Source organism: Drosophila bipectinata, chromosome 3R, assembly GCF_030179905.1.
Source record: "Drosophila bipectinata strain 14024-0381.07 chromosome 3R, DbipHiC1v2, whole genome shotgun sequence".
In the NCBI taxonomy this organism is placed as follows: domain Eukaryota; kingdom Metazoa; phylum Arthropoda; class Insecta; order Diptera; family Drosophilidae; genus Drosophila; species Drosophila bipectinata.
The window spans coordinates 6,543,788-6,558,549 of NC_091739.1; the positions used below are offsets into that span (position 1 = coordinate 6,543,788).

At 35.6% G+C, this 14,762-nt stretch overlaps 6 protein-coding genes, 2 long non-coding RNA genes and 1 other non-coding gene across 10 annotated transcripts; 6 read left to right on the top strand and 3 right to left on the bottom strand.

Moving 5' to 3' along the window:
• Positions 1-214: 214 nt before the first annotated feature.
• On the bottom strand, positions 215-1,688 carry LOC108128538 (cathepsin D). Its single transcript, XM_017246215.3, has one exon. It carries the CDS (start codon positions 1,676-1,678, stop codon positions 545-547), a length of 1,134 nt encoding a protein of 377 aa, XP_017101704.2. The 5' UTR covers positions 1,679-1,688; the 3' UTR covers positions 215-544.
• A 367-nt stretch (positions 1,689-2,055) lies between these two features.
• Positions 2,056-3,489, bottom strand: LOC108128537 (lysosomal aspartic protease). The gene has a single exon (XM_017246214.3). The coding sequence runs from the start codon at positions 3,479-3,481 to the stop codon at positions 2,090-2,092; it is 1,392 nt and encodes a 463-aa protein (XP_017101703.2). The 5' UTR covers positions 3,482-3,489; the 3' UTR covers positions 2,056-2,089.
• A 574-nt stretch (positions 3,490-4,063) lies between these two features.
• On the bottom strand, positions 4,064-5,378 carry LOC108128565 (uncharacterized). The gene is made up of 2 exons (XM_017246242.3): positions 4,280-5,378; positions 4,064-4,224 (listed from the first exon to the last, which is right to left on the bottom strand). Exons 1-2 carry the CDS (start codon positions 4,476-4,478, stop codon positions 4,154-4,156), a joined length of 270 nt encoding a protein of 89 aa, XP_017101731.2. The 5' UTR covers positions 4,479-5,378; the 3' UTR covers positions 4,064-4,153.
• Positions 5,379-5,438: 60 nt separating this feature from the next.
• Positions 5,439-7,019, top strand: LOC108128562 (salivary glue protein Sgs-5). The gene is made up of 3 exons (XM_017246240.3): positions 5,439-6,570; positions 6,628-6,807; positions 6,859-7,019. The coding sequence occupies exons 1-3, from the start codon at positions 6,354-6,356 to the stop codon at positions 6,894-6,896; spliced, it is 435 nt and encodes a 144-aa protein (XP_017101729.2). The 5' UTR covers positions 5,439-6,353; the 3' UTR covers positions 6,897-7,019.
• Positions 7,020-7,329: 310 nt separating this feature from the next.
• Positions 7,330-7,568, top strand: LOC138926534 (uncharacterized). The gene is made up of 2 exons (XR_011443086.1): positions 7,330-7,397; positions 7,513-7,568. It is a non-coding gene; the product is annotated as an uncharacterized lncRNA (long non-coding RNA).
• Positions 7,569-8,209: 641 nt separating this feature from the next.
• LOC108128630 (uncharacterized) lies at positions 8,210-12,201 on the top strand. 2 transcript variants are annotated; one of them, XR_011443084.1, is made up of 5 exons: positions 8,210-8,224; positions 11,113-11,316; positions 11,373-11,883; positions 11,936-12,115; positions 12,187-12,201. It is a non-coding gene; the product is annotated as an uncharacterized protein (transcript). The 2 variants fall into 2 exon arrangements; XR_011443085.1 differs by lacking the exon at positions 8,210-8,224 and adding an exon at positions 10,852-10,866.
• Positions 9,155-10,212, top strand: LOC138926533 (uncharacterized). The gene is made up of 2 exons (XR_011443083.1): positions 9,155-9,935; positions 10,016-10,212. It is a non-coding gene; the product is annotated as an uncharacterized lncRNA (long non-coding RNA).
• Positions 12,202-13,159: 958 nt separating the features above from the next.
• On the top strand, positions 13,160-13,726 carry LOC108128536 (uncharacterized; the record flags this gene model as incomplete). Its single annotated transcript, XM_017246213.3, has 3 exons — positions 13,160-13,175; positions 13,369-13,515; positions 13,589-13,726. Coding segments are annotated over 3 exons (222 nt in total), but the record flags the coding sequence as incomplete, so codon positions are not given.
• LOC108128786 (uncharacterized) lies at positions 13,694-14,571 on the top strand. Its single transcript, XM_017246594.3, has 3 exons — positions 13,694-13,933; positions 13,995-14,126; positions 14,188-14,571. Exons 1-3 carry the CDS (start codon positions 13,828-13,830, stop codon positions 14,256-14,258), a joined length of 309 nt encoding a protein of 102 aa, XP_017102083.1. The 5' UTR covers positions 13,694-13,827; the 3' UTR covers positions 14,259-14,571.
• Positions 14,572-14,762: the final 191 nt, after the last annotated feature.

Consider the following 14,762-nt stretch of genomic DNA (forward strand, 5'->3'; position numbering starts at 1 on the left):
TGCTAATGTTAAGGCTGAACGCACTTAAATGTGTGAGTAAATAGAAGATAAATAGGGCGAGCACATTTAATTGAATAAACAACGCAATGAGCAATTACTCGTAGCCAATTGAAATGAACGAACCGTGTGTTAGACTCAAATAAAATTCTAAAGGAGAGGGTAATTAAAATCCGAAAAATGAGTCCGTCAAACAAACAGAAATAAATGCAAACACTTTTTGCTTAACAAACTTGCTATATATTCAAACAAAAATGGCATAGTTAACTTAAAGTACCCTTGAAAACACATGTTTCATTTTTGTGATAGTTTTAACGAACGTGGAAATACTTATAAAAGATGGCGCAACTTTTTAACAGAAACTATAGAGCTAAACAATACTTCTAAGATAAATACAAAGCAATAAAAATTATTAAAAATGTATGAACTTAAAATATATGAACTGTATATAAACTGCAAACAAAAGCAACTACACATAAATATCCGTTATTCAAAGGGTTTTTAGCCGAAAGTCCTCCGTGTTATTCAAATCAATAATATTCAATATTTATTCAATGTCTATTACCGCCTCTGCCAGGCCAATTTTTTGAGCCGTTGCATCGTATACCGTATAATAGCGCCATAAAAATATATCGCCCAGAACCCAAAAATTTTTTTTAATTGGAGCAAAGGAAGGGATGCAAACGTTTCTTGTTCCGTCGTTTACCTCCATCAAGTAATCATCGGGTGTTAAAAAAAAAGCCTTTCCGCCAATCATAAGCTGCACCACTGGCATTATATTGCTGTGGCAACTTAATAGATAATTACCACCTTCCATTTCAAACGATAGGACTTTGAGTAAATCATCATACGTTTTCTGTGGCATCAAAATAAGCGATGTTCCCGTATCTAAAAGAGCATCCATTTCGCCACAAATATGTTTACTTTTCACAGACACTTGAGATATTTTTAGTTTCCAATAATTCGAATTTGTTATAGGAACGAAATGCAAGTTTCCTTTAAATCGCGATTTATCAAAGCCACCGAAAATAATTTCGCCACCTTTGGATTCGTTTGTAGAACTTTGTTGAAGATAAACCGAGAACATGCACTTTTCCACTAAATTCTGAGAGCAGAGTAGTCTTAAAAAGGGCGTAGTATTTTTCCAGGCCAAAACCCCTAGGCCTAATCCAACCAAGCCGTCAAAGGTCACTGAATTAAATTCAAAGTTCTGCTGAATCAAGGTCTCTCCGAAAATTAAGCCTGGTAGCTTAGCTCCTGCAAAATGGACCGTATCCTGGGACAGATAGCCAAGTACATTGCCAGAACCGTACCACAATGTAAAGTTTCGGCCGTCCGGAACATATGTACTGGATCGGGAAGAGTCATATCTTCTGTGCATTTGACAAGCTACATTACTTTTCGGACAATTTGAGGATGGAAACCAAGTATTCGAGGAGCCCGTATCAAAGATCACAGTAAAATTCTGCCTTGGCGTTCCCATGGAAATGTGGCCGAAATATTCAACGTTTTGACGATTTTGTAGCAGCAAATGGATCCTCTCCAATCCCACGGATGAGTTTCCCGATAGAAATACGCTGGGAATCGGGATGCCCCTGGAATAAAGCGGCACTCTAAGATTATGTTTATTGCTTGAGGATAACGTTAAGCCGACTAGGATTAAAAACTGAATGCGAAGCATTTTCGACGAACTTACACCGTGAACTGAGCCTGGGAAAAGCTCTCTCCGATGTTGAAATATAGCTCATGTAAGTGCACAACTGTGCTTAATGAACCAGTGTATTTAGGCTAATAAGCCAAACAGATGTCTGAGTTCAAACACGGTTTCTTTCTCGGAATTATTGAAAACGTTAGCTTTACAAACCAACCCTCTGACTGTTTTTTATGGCTTAAGCGTCGCCGGTTCTACTAAATATAATTAAATCAAAGATTAATTTATTAAATTAATTCAAATTAAGATGGTTAAACATTTTACTTTATTATATGAAATTTTTTCGAATTTTCAAAGCTACGTTAAGACAGCAAGTCAATACTCCAGAGACATTGATCCTTCAAATGAGATCTGTGGTTATTGAAAAAGCTTATAAAATTCCTACGTAATGGCAGCGAACCCAATGCGATTCTTAGCCTCATCGAATACCACGCAAGAAGTCCTCAACACGGGATCTCCAAGGATCCAGAAATCGGTCCCCTCATAGGTCACTATCAAAAGGCATACTGTGTGGCCCTTCTTAGTTTTGACCTTCATCTTCACCTTGTCTCCCTTGATTATTATTTTTTTCCCATTAACGATAAATATAATGTCTGGAATGTGCGTGGAGCACTTTACCCAACATTCTCCACTGGAGGTTGGAGTACATCCCGTGACTTTGACAAACTCCTTATAGGCTTGAAGAGGAGCTGCTATTAATGAGGTTCCGGAATCGACTATGGCCTGGGCAGCGCCACTGACTTTAGTTGAGCCAACATAGAAGCCGTCCAATTTCATTTGCCAGTACCCTTTTTTGGTCACCGGAGTGTATACATAACTGTTCGATCCAGTGTAGGCTGTGGTATTCTTGTTGCCAATAAATAGTGAGCCTCCTTTGGATGAGGTACCACCACCCCTAAGGCAAATGGCAAATATGCAATCGGTAATCACTTTCTGCTCACACATATTCTGTATAAGGGTCTTCACGTTGTCTACGGATATAGATTGGAAGCCTAGACCCAGGATACCATCGAATTTCGATTCCTCGAAGGCTTCTCCAGGTTCACTGCGGGTCATGGCGAATGTTTGATTTACCACTGTCAGTCCAGCAAGTGACACCGTGTCTTCAGCCAGTCTTCCTTTGACGCTTCCAGATCCATATTCAATGGCGAAGGCCTTAGTTTTCTTTTTATATGTACTTGACTTTGCTGGATGGAATTTCTTGTGGTTTTTGCACGCCTTGCTCTTGCATTTCGGACCTGGTACCCAGATATTCGAGCTTCCAGTATCAGGAAGCATGGTGAACTTTTGCTTGGGTGTGCCGATGCTCATTTTCACATCGTACTCCATATTGCCAATGTTCGAGAGACGAGCTGTTCCGTAAGTCTTGGCGAAATTTGTACCATAACGAGCCGAAAGAAAAGCCCTTTCTGATCGGAAAGTGTTCGTTGTCCGCTCAAAGCCCTGCCGGAAGTTTATTGGCAACTCCAAATATTTGGCGCCAGTACTGGCCGTTGGTGTAGACTTTTTCAAGTTCTTCTTAGACTTCTTTGCCAAATTGCGGCGCCTTCTGTTTTTCTTAGCCGCATTCAGTCGGCGGTTCCTACGGTTCTTCGTTCTGGCCGCCAGTCGGTTTCCCCGTCGAGCATTACTATGCAGGTTTCTATTAGCTCCATTCCTATGTCCTTGCTTGACGGCCAAGGATCTAGACTTAGTTCTCTGCCTTTGCTTGCCATCCGCCAGCATTACCAGAAGGCAAATTATAGCACAAAATATTAGAACCTTGCAGCGCATGTTGTCTAATTAGGAGACAGTTGAGTGAATACTAACCCTCGCAATTTTGGAAGATTTGTTTTTATAGACTCCGGAAAAGACTTAAGATTAGATTACCAAGGTCACTACTGAAAAAAACAGCTGTGTGAATGTTTGAAATTCCCTAAACAGCGTAAGAGGGTAAGTAAATAGTAACACCATTTAGGCCAAAGTAAAAAGCTAAAAATAGCGCAATAACTAGATTGAAGTACGAATTAAACATAGGTATTTCGATGAAAAACATAAGCTGAGATTCAAAAACGAGTTCCACAAAAAATATTCGTCGTCCTTAAAGAATAAACGCCAAAAGTTATACACCTATTTTTGTATTATTAAATCTATTTATAAAAACAAAGGTCCATATGTGAATATTATATGGTCATATGACCTTAAAGAATAAACGCCAAAAGTTATACACCTATTTTTGTATTATTAAATCTATTTATAAAAACAAAGGTCCATATGTGAATATTATATGGTCATATGCCTTCAACAAATAAACCCAAAAAAACTATGTCAATAACAACCAGTTTAATATAAACAACAACTGCAAAAGTCTTTTAAGAATTATAAATATTTTATCAGCAAATTTACGTCATAACTGTGAGCAAAAAATATTTATTCTGTATTCTGTAGTTGCTAATTGTTTTTCCATTATTTATACTTATTGCACTTTTCAGTATTTTGTGCAGGTCTACAGTTTTCCAAGTCCGTTTGATTCCAATCTAAATTAAATATATGTATTACTTATTTAATTTTTCATAGTCGATGCAAACTTACTGATGCGATGAGTACAAGCGCTGGCAGCCATAAAGCAGGAATTCCCAAACTCACATCGCAACACTTTGCCTTTTATTAACGTCTCTCCACAGACAGGATCATAGAGGGTAATACAAGCGTCACGACAGGGGGGTCTTGTCTGGGCCCTTATCTGAGAAACTGTAAACAAAAAACTCACTACGAGTATAAGTGACTTCATTTTTCAATTAGTTCTGACTGATTTTTGTCAACAGAAAGGGTTTTTATAGAAGAGGAGGAGCTTTCACATACTGGTTTTTAAGTATTTAAATAAAAACAGCTGCTAAAAGTCAATTACAATTTTATAGTACAATAAAAATGATATTCGGCTTCCAGGCAAAATGCAGTTCAACTGCCTTTTTTGGGGATCATCAATCAATTGCCTGTAGACAATACAAAAAATTCCACACCGTCATATTGCTAAACTGGTTAAACGTTTTAACCTTCATCACCATTCATTCCATGACGTCTAAAATGGATGTAGTTTCCGAATGGAAAACGTGCTGCCCAGGTTAACTATTATATGTTTGAATTTCAATTTACAACGATCATTTTGCGCCACAAATCAATTCGTTTCGGCCACCACTTGAACTCCCAAAAGAGATCAACTGGAGTTGCAATTGAAAGTCGGTCATGCCTGCTGCGTGGGTGTGGATGCTCATAATGCTGATGGATCAGACATTTGGTCAGTCCCTCGTTGAAGAACTGCCATTAACAACAGCTGCGGATCATATTTCATTGCATGAGAAGTCGGGAGTCCAAAACCTAATAGGCCCTAGATCATCCAAGTCGAATCGATGTCGAAATTGTGTTCCGGTGTATCCAAATGAAAAATACAAAGTTTTATCCAAAAATCCATGCGAAAGAAGGCGACATAGTTCGGTTTTTTTGGTAAAAGATCGAAAAACTGGTCGCCTTATAAAAGTGTCCTTTTTAAATGGCCTTAAAAATAGAAAAAATGTTCGAATATACAAGGCGTATGAAAATTCGAAGGGTCCATGTAAAACTAGCAAAAAAAGAAGTGTCTATCATCTTTTAAACATACAAACTGGATATCCAGTTAAAATAGACTTCAATCGCGATAAAAATAAAAAGAAAATTGCTCGCATTTTACTAAGCTAAAGATAGTAAAGAGTAATAAAGATACTTATTTTATTATTAATCATACACATATATTTATTTTGAAGCTACGTAAAACTAGTTTTCCAGAGCCAACGCTGAAATGAATATAATTCCAGGCGTTTTCAGTTAACAACACTCAGAGCTCCCATTCACTCGGCTCGACCTGTCGACTGTCATGTCTTTTGGCCTGGCCAAAATTAACCAGACCGACGGGTGGGCGTTAAAGTTGGCCAACGAGATACGCACACTACCACTATCGTTAACGCACTCGGTGTCGCCAAGCTGACAGAGCCAGCGATTTATTACTTATGGAGTTCAAATATTTGCTTGATTTTTTTATATTATTTTGTTTTTTTGCCTCGAATTGATACAGCTTAAAAAGACACAGTCAATCAAAAAGCAAAAAAAGGCAAAATGCGCGTGCGTAGATTTTACTTTCGAATTGAAAGCCGCAACATCAGCTAACATCAGACTTTCAAATACTCGAAACGATTAATGCTATCAATAAAGATGAGCTTGGCTTTTATCCATTCCTTCTGTGCCGAAAGTGCCCAATCGATGTCATGCTAAGTTACCTGATTTGAACTAAGGCACTTCATTAACATTTCACCAATATTCCGTTACCTTGTAAGCTTTTTTATTTATGATACAAGTAAAAAAGCCAGGATGGTTATAGTACGTCGGTAAACACTGGCACAAGTTAAGTAATACTTATTTTATTGACACCAAATTCGTTTGATTTTTATTTATTCATAAACATTCAATATTTTTTTAATTTTCTTTTCGTTTTACTTAACAGGTGGCATAAAAATAATAACAACTGTTCACACATGGATTTAATTGTTGAGCACAAAATACCTGCTGATGATTTTTTCTTTATAAAAATACAAATTGAACGGGAACGAATCATTCTTAAACTCGCATCTTAATTAAAATGAAGCACGCAATCCTTATTGTCTTTATCTTTGGAACCCTCCATCTAAGTGGGGCGCAAATAAGGGACTGCTCCAATTCATGCATGTTACGTGCACGATGCTCACCTTATTACAAAGACCTTGTTTGGACCGTTATCGACGGGGTTTGTCGAGTCTACCAGAATGGTTGCATTTTCGGAAACGAAAATTGTATGAGAGCTAACCAATGCCTTCCACGTAAGCTTATATATTATAACTTAAATAAATGAGCTCATAAAAATTTGTTTTGATTAGCTTTGATAAGTACTACACGAGAGCACTGTATGTCTTTCTGCCCAAGGATGTGTTCTCGTGGGGCCCCGCAAGTTTGTGGATGGTTTCCCCATACAAATAGCAATGGAACCACTGGCGGACGTGAAATAACATTCAGAAGTCGTTGTCTTTTGGATCTTTACGCATGCCAGAATGCTGAGGGTAAGTGCTTATGGCTAAAAATTCGCTAAAATTATTTTTATTTGTCTTTAGCCTATGTCAACGAGCCAAGAATTGGACCTTGTCCTTAACCACGCCAATATTTTTCATATACACACTTCATTGTGTGTTTGATGAAATTCAATAAAACATATACTATATATATAAGCCAATTATTGTATCACGATATAAGCAATATTCCTTACAATTTTATAATGAAGAAAAAAACATACATACAAAGTAGAATTTTGTTGTTTCATTTTTGTAGAAATCGTGGGGATAGATCCCAGTTGGAGAGGAAAGCCATTGTAGTTCTAGCTAGAATGACTACAATAAAAAGCTAGTTTAGAGTTGATGAGGTAGTTTAGAAAAACAACATCGGCTCACGATTTTTTAAGGGCGTAAATTTGTTAGTAAGAGTCTGCTACGATATTCATCCAATTGATGTCATGCTTTATTATTCTATTTCATACCGTGTTAAAAACCTGCTTAGGCCAAAAATAAAATGGGTACTTATTTAAATTTTGATGAGGAACCTACTAGTTGTTTTTTGTATAGTAACTTGTAAATTTATATCAAATAATAATATGAAGGTTTTTTTTTCTATTCCTCATTTCCGTATCCTTATTTTTATTACTATTTTTGAGCTATTACCATTCATATCCCGAGGGGAACCCGTTCCCCCCCTTATTTTTCAAAATATTTTAGATACGGATATAAAATGCAAGGAAGGTTATATTTTGACGGGTACACACTGTCATAAGTTAAGTATTAATTATTTTGGTTTCAACAAATGCGGTAAACTTTTTTTTTGTCATTGACATTCAATATTGTTTAAATTATTTTTTTTTTACTTAACAGGAGGAATAAAAATGGATTCACATGGATTTAGTTCACAGTGAACACAGTTATAATGCGTTGTTGCGTTATAATGACGATCTTTGATGCTCGTGATAAATGCTCTATATAATGCTCTATAAAAATGGAATTGCAAGGAGTCGTTCTTAAATGTACATCTTGATTAAATGAATTACTTTATCCTTATTGTCATGCTCTTTGGAATACCTAAGTGGGGCACAAAAAAGTATCTTGGACCATAATCAGCCGGGAATGTCGAGTCTACCATAATGATTGCCTATTTGAATATAAAAATTACTTGAGAGCAATGTCTTTTACTTTCGCTAGATATTACTTCAATAAATGATATTAAAATCAAATCAAAAGACATTTTTTTTAACCTTGATGAGTACTACGTGAGTCTATGTTTCTGCCCAAAAAAAGTGTTTTCGAGGAGGCCCGCAACTTTGTGGATGGTTCCCCTATACAAACAGTCATTGCACCAATGGCGGACGTGAAATAACATTCAAAAGTAGTTGTTAAATAGATGAACTAGATTTTAACCCCGGCCAGAATGCTGAGTGTAAGTACTTTTGAATAAAAATAGGTAAATAATATTTGCAAATTGTAATATTAATATTTATCTAACAAAATATTATATTAAATACTTTCATTTAATTGCATAAAATGTTTCTTAAAATCCAGATCACATTGCGAAATTTATAACGATGAAAATTGTCATGTTTATATTTACACGAAGAAAAGCGATATGATTCTATGTGAATAGAATTCGGAATATTAAAATATAAGCGTTCTAGTAAGGAATGGCTATCTAAATATGTATGTTGAAGTTAATGAGGTTATGTAAGAAAATCACACCCAGTATAGTTCTACAATTTGTAAAGGAGGTAAGTTTTTTAGCAGAGGCTGGTACGATCCCAGTTCATAAAATCGATTTCAAGCTAAAATATCTGATTTTATACGGTGTTTAAGCGACAATTTTTAAATACCACAATACTAAATTGTTTTAAATTTACATGTTCAAAAGTAAGGTAAAGTTACTTGCCTTAAGAAAATAATAATATGAAAGTTTCTAATTTTATTCTATTTGCCCTTGTTGAGCTATTCCAATTTTTAAATTGCTCAGCAGTGTTCCGTACTTTTCTGAATACTTTTCTTTATGATACATCTGAAAAGTGCCCGGAAGGTTATACTTTGAGCCATAATCACTGTCGTAAGTTAAGTAACACAATTTAGTATCAACAAATTCGGTTGACTTTTATTTTTCTAAGCATGTTATTTCAATTCTATTGTTTTTACCTAACAGGATGCCAAAAAATAATAGTTCACCCAACGGTTCACACATGGATTTAATTGTTAAACACAGAGTTATGATGATGCTTTTTGCTTTATTAAAATAAAAAAAGTAACGACAACCGAATGGTTTTTAATTTAAATCTTGATTAAAATTAATTATTTTATTCTTATTTTCTTTGTCTTTGGAATACTTAAGTGGGACAAAAATATGGATCTTGTTGGGATCGAAATCAGCCGGGTCTGTCGAGTCTACTATAATGGTTGCATATTTGGATATGATAATTTCTTGAGAGCAAAGTCTTCTATAGATCAAATAGATATTTACGTCAAATTGGTGACGCTCAAAGCTATGAAAATGATCTGTATTTATTTTTAGCTTATGCCGATGAGCCAAGAATCGTGGTTGCCCTTAAAACCTCTCAAAAATCTATACATAACAACAGCCTTTGATTTTTGACAGTTTAAACTTTCTTTAAAAAAATTGTTTTCTAAAATTGTATAATTAAGTATACAATGAAAATATTAACATTTTGTTGAAAAAGGGTGTTTTTTCTTGTGTTTTTTCATAGCGATACCTCAAGCGCCGCCATTGAAGTTGATGAGTTTAATGAGAAAAACGACTCCCAGCTTAGTTTTACAATTGGTTAAGAAAGTATGTTTATTACTTAAGATGTCAATCCAATTGATGTCAAGCTATATTAGTGGACTTAATACCATGTTACTAAAGCAAAAATGTGTATAAAATGACCCTTAAAGCCTAAATTTTGTTTCAGTTTATATTTTCAAAGGAACGATTACAATAGCAAAAACAAATATGAAAGTATTCTTTACCATTCCTTACTTTTGTGCCTTAATTTTCATTTCTCTTATTGAGTTAATACCATTCTTAAATGGTTCACCACACACGGTTCTTATAACAGATAAACAATGCCCGGACGAGAATACCACGTTGGCCGCAAACCGTTGCCGCCAGTTAAGTATAATTCATTTAAGTAACATGAAATTGTTTTGACTTGTATTTTTATAAAAAATCAATATTATTTCGATTAACAGATAGCACGACTTCATAATCCACCAGAATAATCAGACGTGGATTTATTGGTAAACACCGAACTCAATACCGGCCGTTGAGGAGTTTTGTCAAAAATCATTGATTGCGTTACAATATGCACACTTCTATGAAAACAACATTCATTCAGATTTTAAAATAAAGAAAAGAAATAAACCAGCTGTTTATACAGGATTTTAGCATCATGGCGTGGCATTTTCAATACTTTTAGTTATTATAAATAAAAAAAAGACAGACTGAAGATTCTACTTTCATCATAAAGCTTTAATTTTTATTAAAATGTACACCCAACTGCTACCCAGTGAATCACAAACCCCTACTTTTCTTAATACCTGAATATTATTTTGTTATTTAATGATGTATTATTATATTTTTAATATTTAATATTTCAATCTTTTTGTATTGCATTGTTTATTGTTTATTATTTTTTTTTTATATTTATTTATTAAGTGAAGAACCCGTACAGCATAAAATGTACCTTAACAACACATGGATAGAATATGAAAAAAAAACCAAACCTCAATACAAATATGAGGATAACATCATGGGGTATGGCAGCCTTATTGGCTCCTAATTGTTTTGGCAAAGCCTTGCCGTTTAAGGCGTCTCAAAGGTCTAGCTGGAACTAGGTTTCTAGCAAGTAGGCTACGGTGTCTTAAAAGTCTTTCACTATATCGGATTGTGCCTACCAAGCTGGTATTCTACAGTATTTAGCTTCAAATCTTTATGAAGAGTGGTCCCGCGCACATACCAGGGGCAGTTTGATATATTCCTTAGTATCCGGTTCTGCAACACATGGATTCGTTTATAATTGGATTTGGCTGCGTATCCCCAAATCTGTATTCCATAAAGCCAAATTGGCAAGATAAAATTTTACAATTTATACTATCTTCTACAAAAATTGTTTCCTGAAATTCAAATGAAAATATTTAAATTTTGTTGAGAAAGAGATATTTTTGTGTTGGTTAAGGAAGAATGTTTATTAGTTAAGATGTCAATCCAATCGATGTCAAGCTATATCAGCGGATTTAATACCGTGTTACATAAGCAAAAAATTTGAATGAATGCAATTTTTTTTGTTTCAGTTTATATTTTCAAAGGAACGAGAACGATAGCAAACTCAAATATGAAAGTATTTTTCACCATTCCTTACTGTTGTGCTATAATTTTCATTTCTCTTGTTGAGTTAATACCATTCTTAAATGGTTCACAACACAAAGTTATTGTAACGGATAAAAAATGCCCGGACACGAATTCCACGTTGGACGCAAACCATTGCCGCCAGTTAAGTAACATTTATTGTAATTTTTTATAAAAAATTAATAATATTTTGACTAACAGATAGAAAACCTAAATAATCCACCAAACTAATCAGACTTGGATTTAATTGGTAAACACCGAACTCAACACCGGCCGTTGAGGAGTTTTGTCAAAAATCATTGATTGCGTTACAATATGCCCACATGTATGAAAACAACGTTCATTCAGATTTTATAATAAAGAAAACAATAAACCAGCTGTTTATACAGTATTTTAGTAGCATGGCGTGGCGTTTTCAATAATTTTAGTTATTATAAATAAAAAAAAACACAGACTGAAGATTCAGTTTAAAGCTTTAATTTTTATAAACATGTACACCCAACTGCTAATTATTTTGGGTCTTATTTGCGGTGGAATGCTCCACCTCAGTGAATCACAAAACACTACATGTCCTAATACCTGTATATTACAGGCTCGATGCAATCCATACTCTAAAAATTTAGTTTGGACAGTTCTCGACAATGTTTGCCGGGTGTTTCAAAATGGTTGTATATTTGGAAATGAAAACTGTATGAGAGCAAATCAATGCCTGCCACGTAAGAATGCCATTAAATTTTTAAAATATTAAATAAAACATTGCGTCTTCAGCCATGATTCGCACAACGAGAGAGCATTGCATGGCATTCTGTCCAAGGATGTGTTATCGGAACTGGCCGCCAGTTTGTGGTTGGTTTCCCTATACCAATAGTAATGGCACTACTGGAGAACATTATAGAACTTTCGGAACGCGCTGCTTTTTGAATCTGTATGCCTGCCAAAATGCTGAGGGTAAGTACATTAAAATCCTACATAGTATGTATATCACAGACAGATATTATTTGATTTCACTCTAATTTCAGCTTATGTTAATGAACCAAGGACTGGACCGTGCCCTTAACCAAAAGATGAACCATAAATATAGCTTATTTGTGAATTTTAAATGTCAATCGAACAGTGATTAACGTATTAATAAAAAAAAATTTTTTAAACTTAATGAATGATTTGCTTCAGCTGTTCAAACACAAACTCATTTCTTTCTGATGGACGTTTCGCGTTGAATGTTGTCCTAAAAAGCTATAAAATCTGGCCTTCGTCAGATAATCACGTAAACTCATAATGGATATTATCATGAATTCATTCGTGGGAATACTCCTGTGTGGATTTTTTGTATCAAGTACTTCCCAGGTCAGAGATTGTCCCGATGCCTGTAGATTACAATTCCGTTGCAATCCCTATGATAGGAATCTTTTTTGGGCGATTTCCGAAGGCGTTTGTCGGGCTTTTCAAAACGGATGTTTTTTTTCTTCGCATAACTGCCAAAGAGAAAACGAATGCTCACAGCGTAAGCCTATTAAAACAAATTATAAATAAAAGTAATTATTAATATTAATCACAATTTCCAGCTGTAAATTCCTCATCCAGAGCGAGTTGTATAGAATATTGTCCAGTGCTGTGCCCTGTAGAAGGACCTCATGTTTGTGCTACATTTAGCTATTTGGACGTTACGGGAATGAACAGGGATCGCCAAAGAACTTTTCAGAACCGATGTTATTTAGACCAATTTGCCTGTCAAAATGAAAATGGTAAATGGCCTTTCCATACATATATACTTTTTAATTTAAATATTATTTTAATAGCTTATATTGGTGAGCCATCCATCGGAGCATGCTAAAACGAATATTTTTTCTAGCCTAAAAGTATATTAACTTTATAAGCTTGTTTTACTGACTAATAAAAGTGGTTCTTAATGTTAAACAATTTATAAATCAATCAAAATAATAAAAAATAAAAATCTCTGATTATATCATCACACGTGTTGTGTGAAAAATATAAATCAGGTCTCAAAAAGGTGAGTTTATTGTTTGCTAAAAATATGGTACCTGATATGGGTTTAATATAAGCATGTCCTAAATCTTTATAAAAAAAATCCATATATAAAACGAAATGTAAACGGAGTATGGAAGCTTTTAGCTCGTGACAGTTTCATTAATCGGCCGATAAAATGAAGTGGATCTTCTTTGTAGCTATTTTTACCATCGTAGGATTGTCAAAATGTGGGCCCGAGTGTCGTCGATGTGAGGAGCGTACCGATTACCTCTGCGGCAGGACAGTGAGAAATCGTGAAGAGGTCTACTGCACTTTTTCCAATCCCTGCGAGATGGATCGACGAGCATGCCTAAATAGGGAAGGTAAGTCTTACAGTGTAAAAATTTTCGAGTGTAAAGCTTATTTAACCATTTATCTTTAAACAAATTTCACCAGAGTGGCGGAAATTTTCAACAGGTCGATGCACACGCGACTCGCCTGCTTGCACACAGTAAAGGGAAAATCACCTGGTCCCAGGAGAAGCAGCTGAATATTTTTATAAAATTGTATAAATATTGACACAATTGACAGCACAAAATATATAAGGCAGTAATTTTGGGCAGTCTACAATAACAGTTTTGGAACCTTTCTTTAATACGAAATTTTAAACCACCGCATAAGGTTGCACAGTAAAAATGCAAAGTGCCTGGACATTGGGCAACAAAATTATCCTCGTTTGCGTATTTCTGGAGCTCGGTATAGGGATAGGGGTAGAGGCTCAGCTGCTGATTTCTTTGACAGGTAAGTCAAAGTATTTAGAAAAGAGTCCATGCTTCCTGTTTTACATCCCAAGCCCTTTTAGGTCCCAAGAAGTGCCATGATGTGTGTCCAATGGGTTATCGTGTAGTGTGCGCCCTAGATGTTTTAGATGGCTGTTTGCGCACATTTGCCAGCAGCTGTGTAATGCGCATGTACAACTGCAAATACCAGAAGGGTGAGAACGATTTTCTTATACACTCACAGGATTACATGTGAAGTATCTTTTAAAAATCCAGACTACCGCATCATAGCAGATCGTGCCTGTGAGTTTATAACCAACGACGAACTGAAAAGGTTGGAACTCTAGTGGCGGCTAGACGAAACAAAACGCTGCTGAAGCCAACCGCCAGAGGGTGCTAGTGCAGGGATGGCGCACGCGTCGTATACGCGATATGTAGCAAGGAACGTTGCGTGGATGCAAACGCAAAGGATATATACCAGCAGCCATCCGTTGTGTTTCTGCTGTTTTTATGTGTAACTCTCTGGCTCAGGCTCAACTCTCTAGGCTCGCGTCACGTCACCTCCGCGAACTAAAATCATCGCCAATATCCTTCGTTTTCCCCTGCAAAACTATCCTTTTTGTGTTTTAAATCAAAATAAATAGTACAAAGTGAATATTAAAATCATTTGCTGGTGCAAAACCAAACGCAGTGTTCAATCCCAAAGAAAAAACCTTTCTTTGGAACAAAACGAGCGACAGCACGACGAGGCGCAAGCGAAAAATTGTTTGGGCAGGCAGACAGGAGAAGCAGCACAAAGAAAATAATACCCATAATAGAGTGCTGTTGAAGGCCAAGTCGCAAAGACTAAG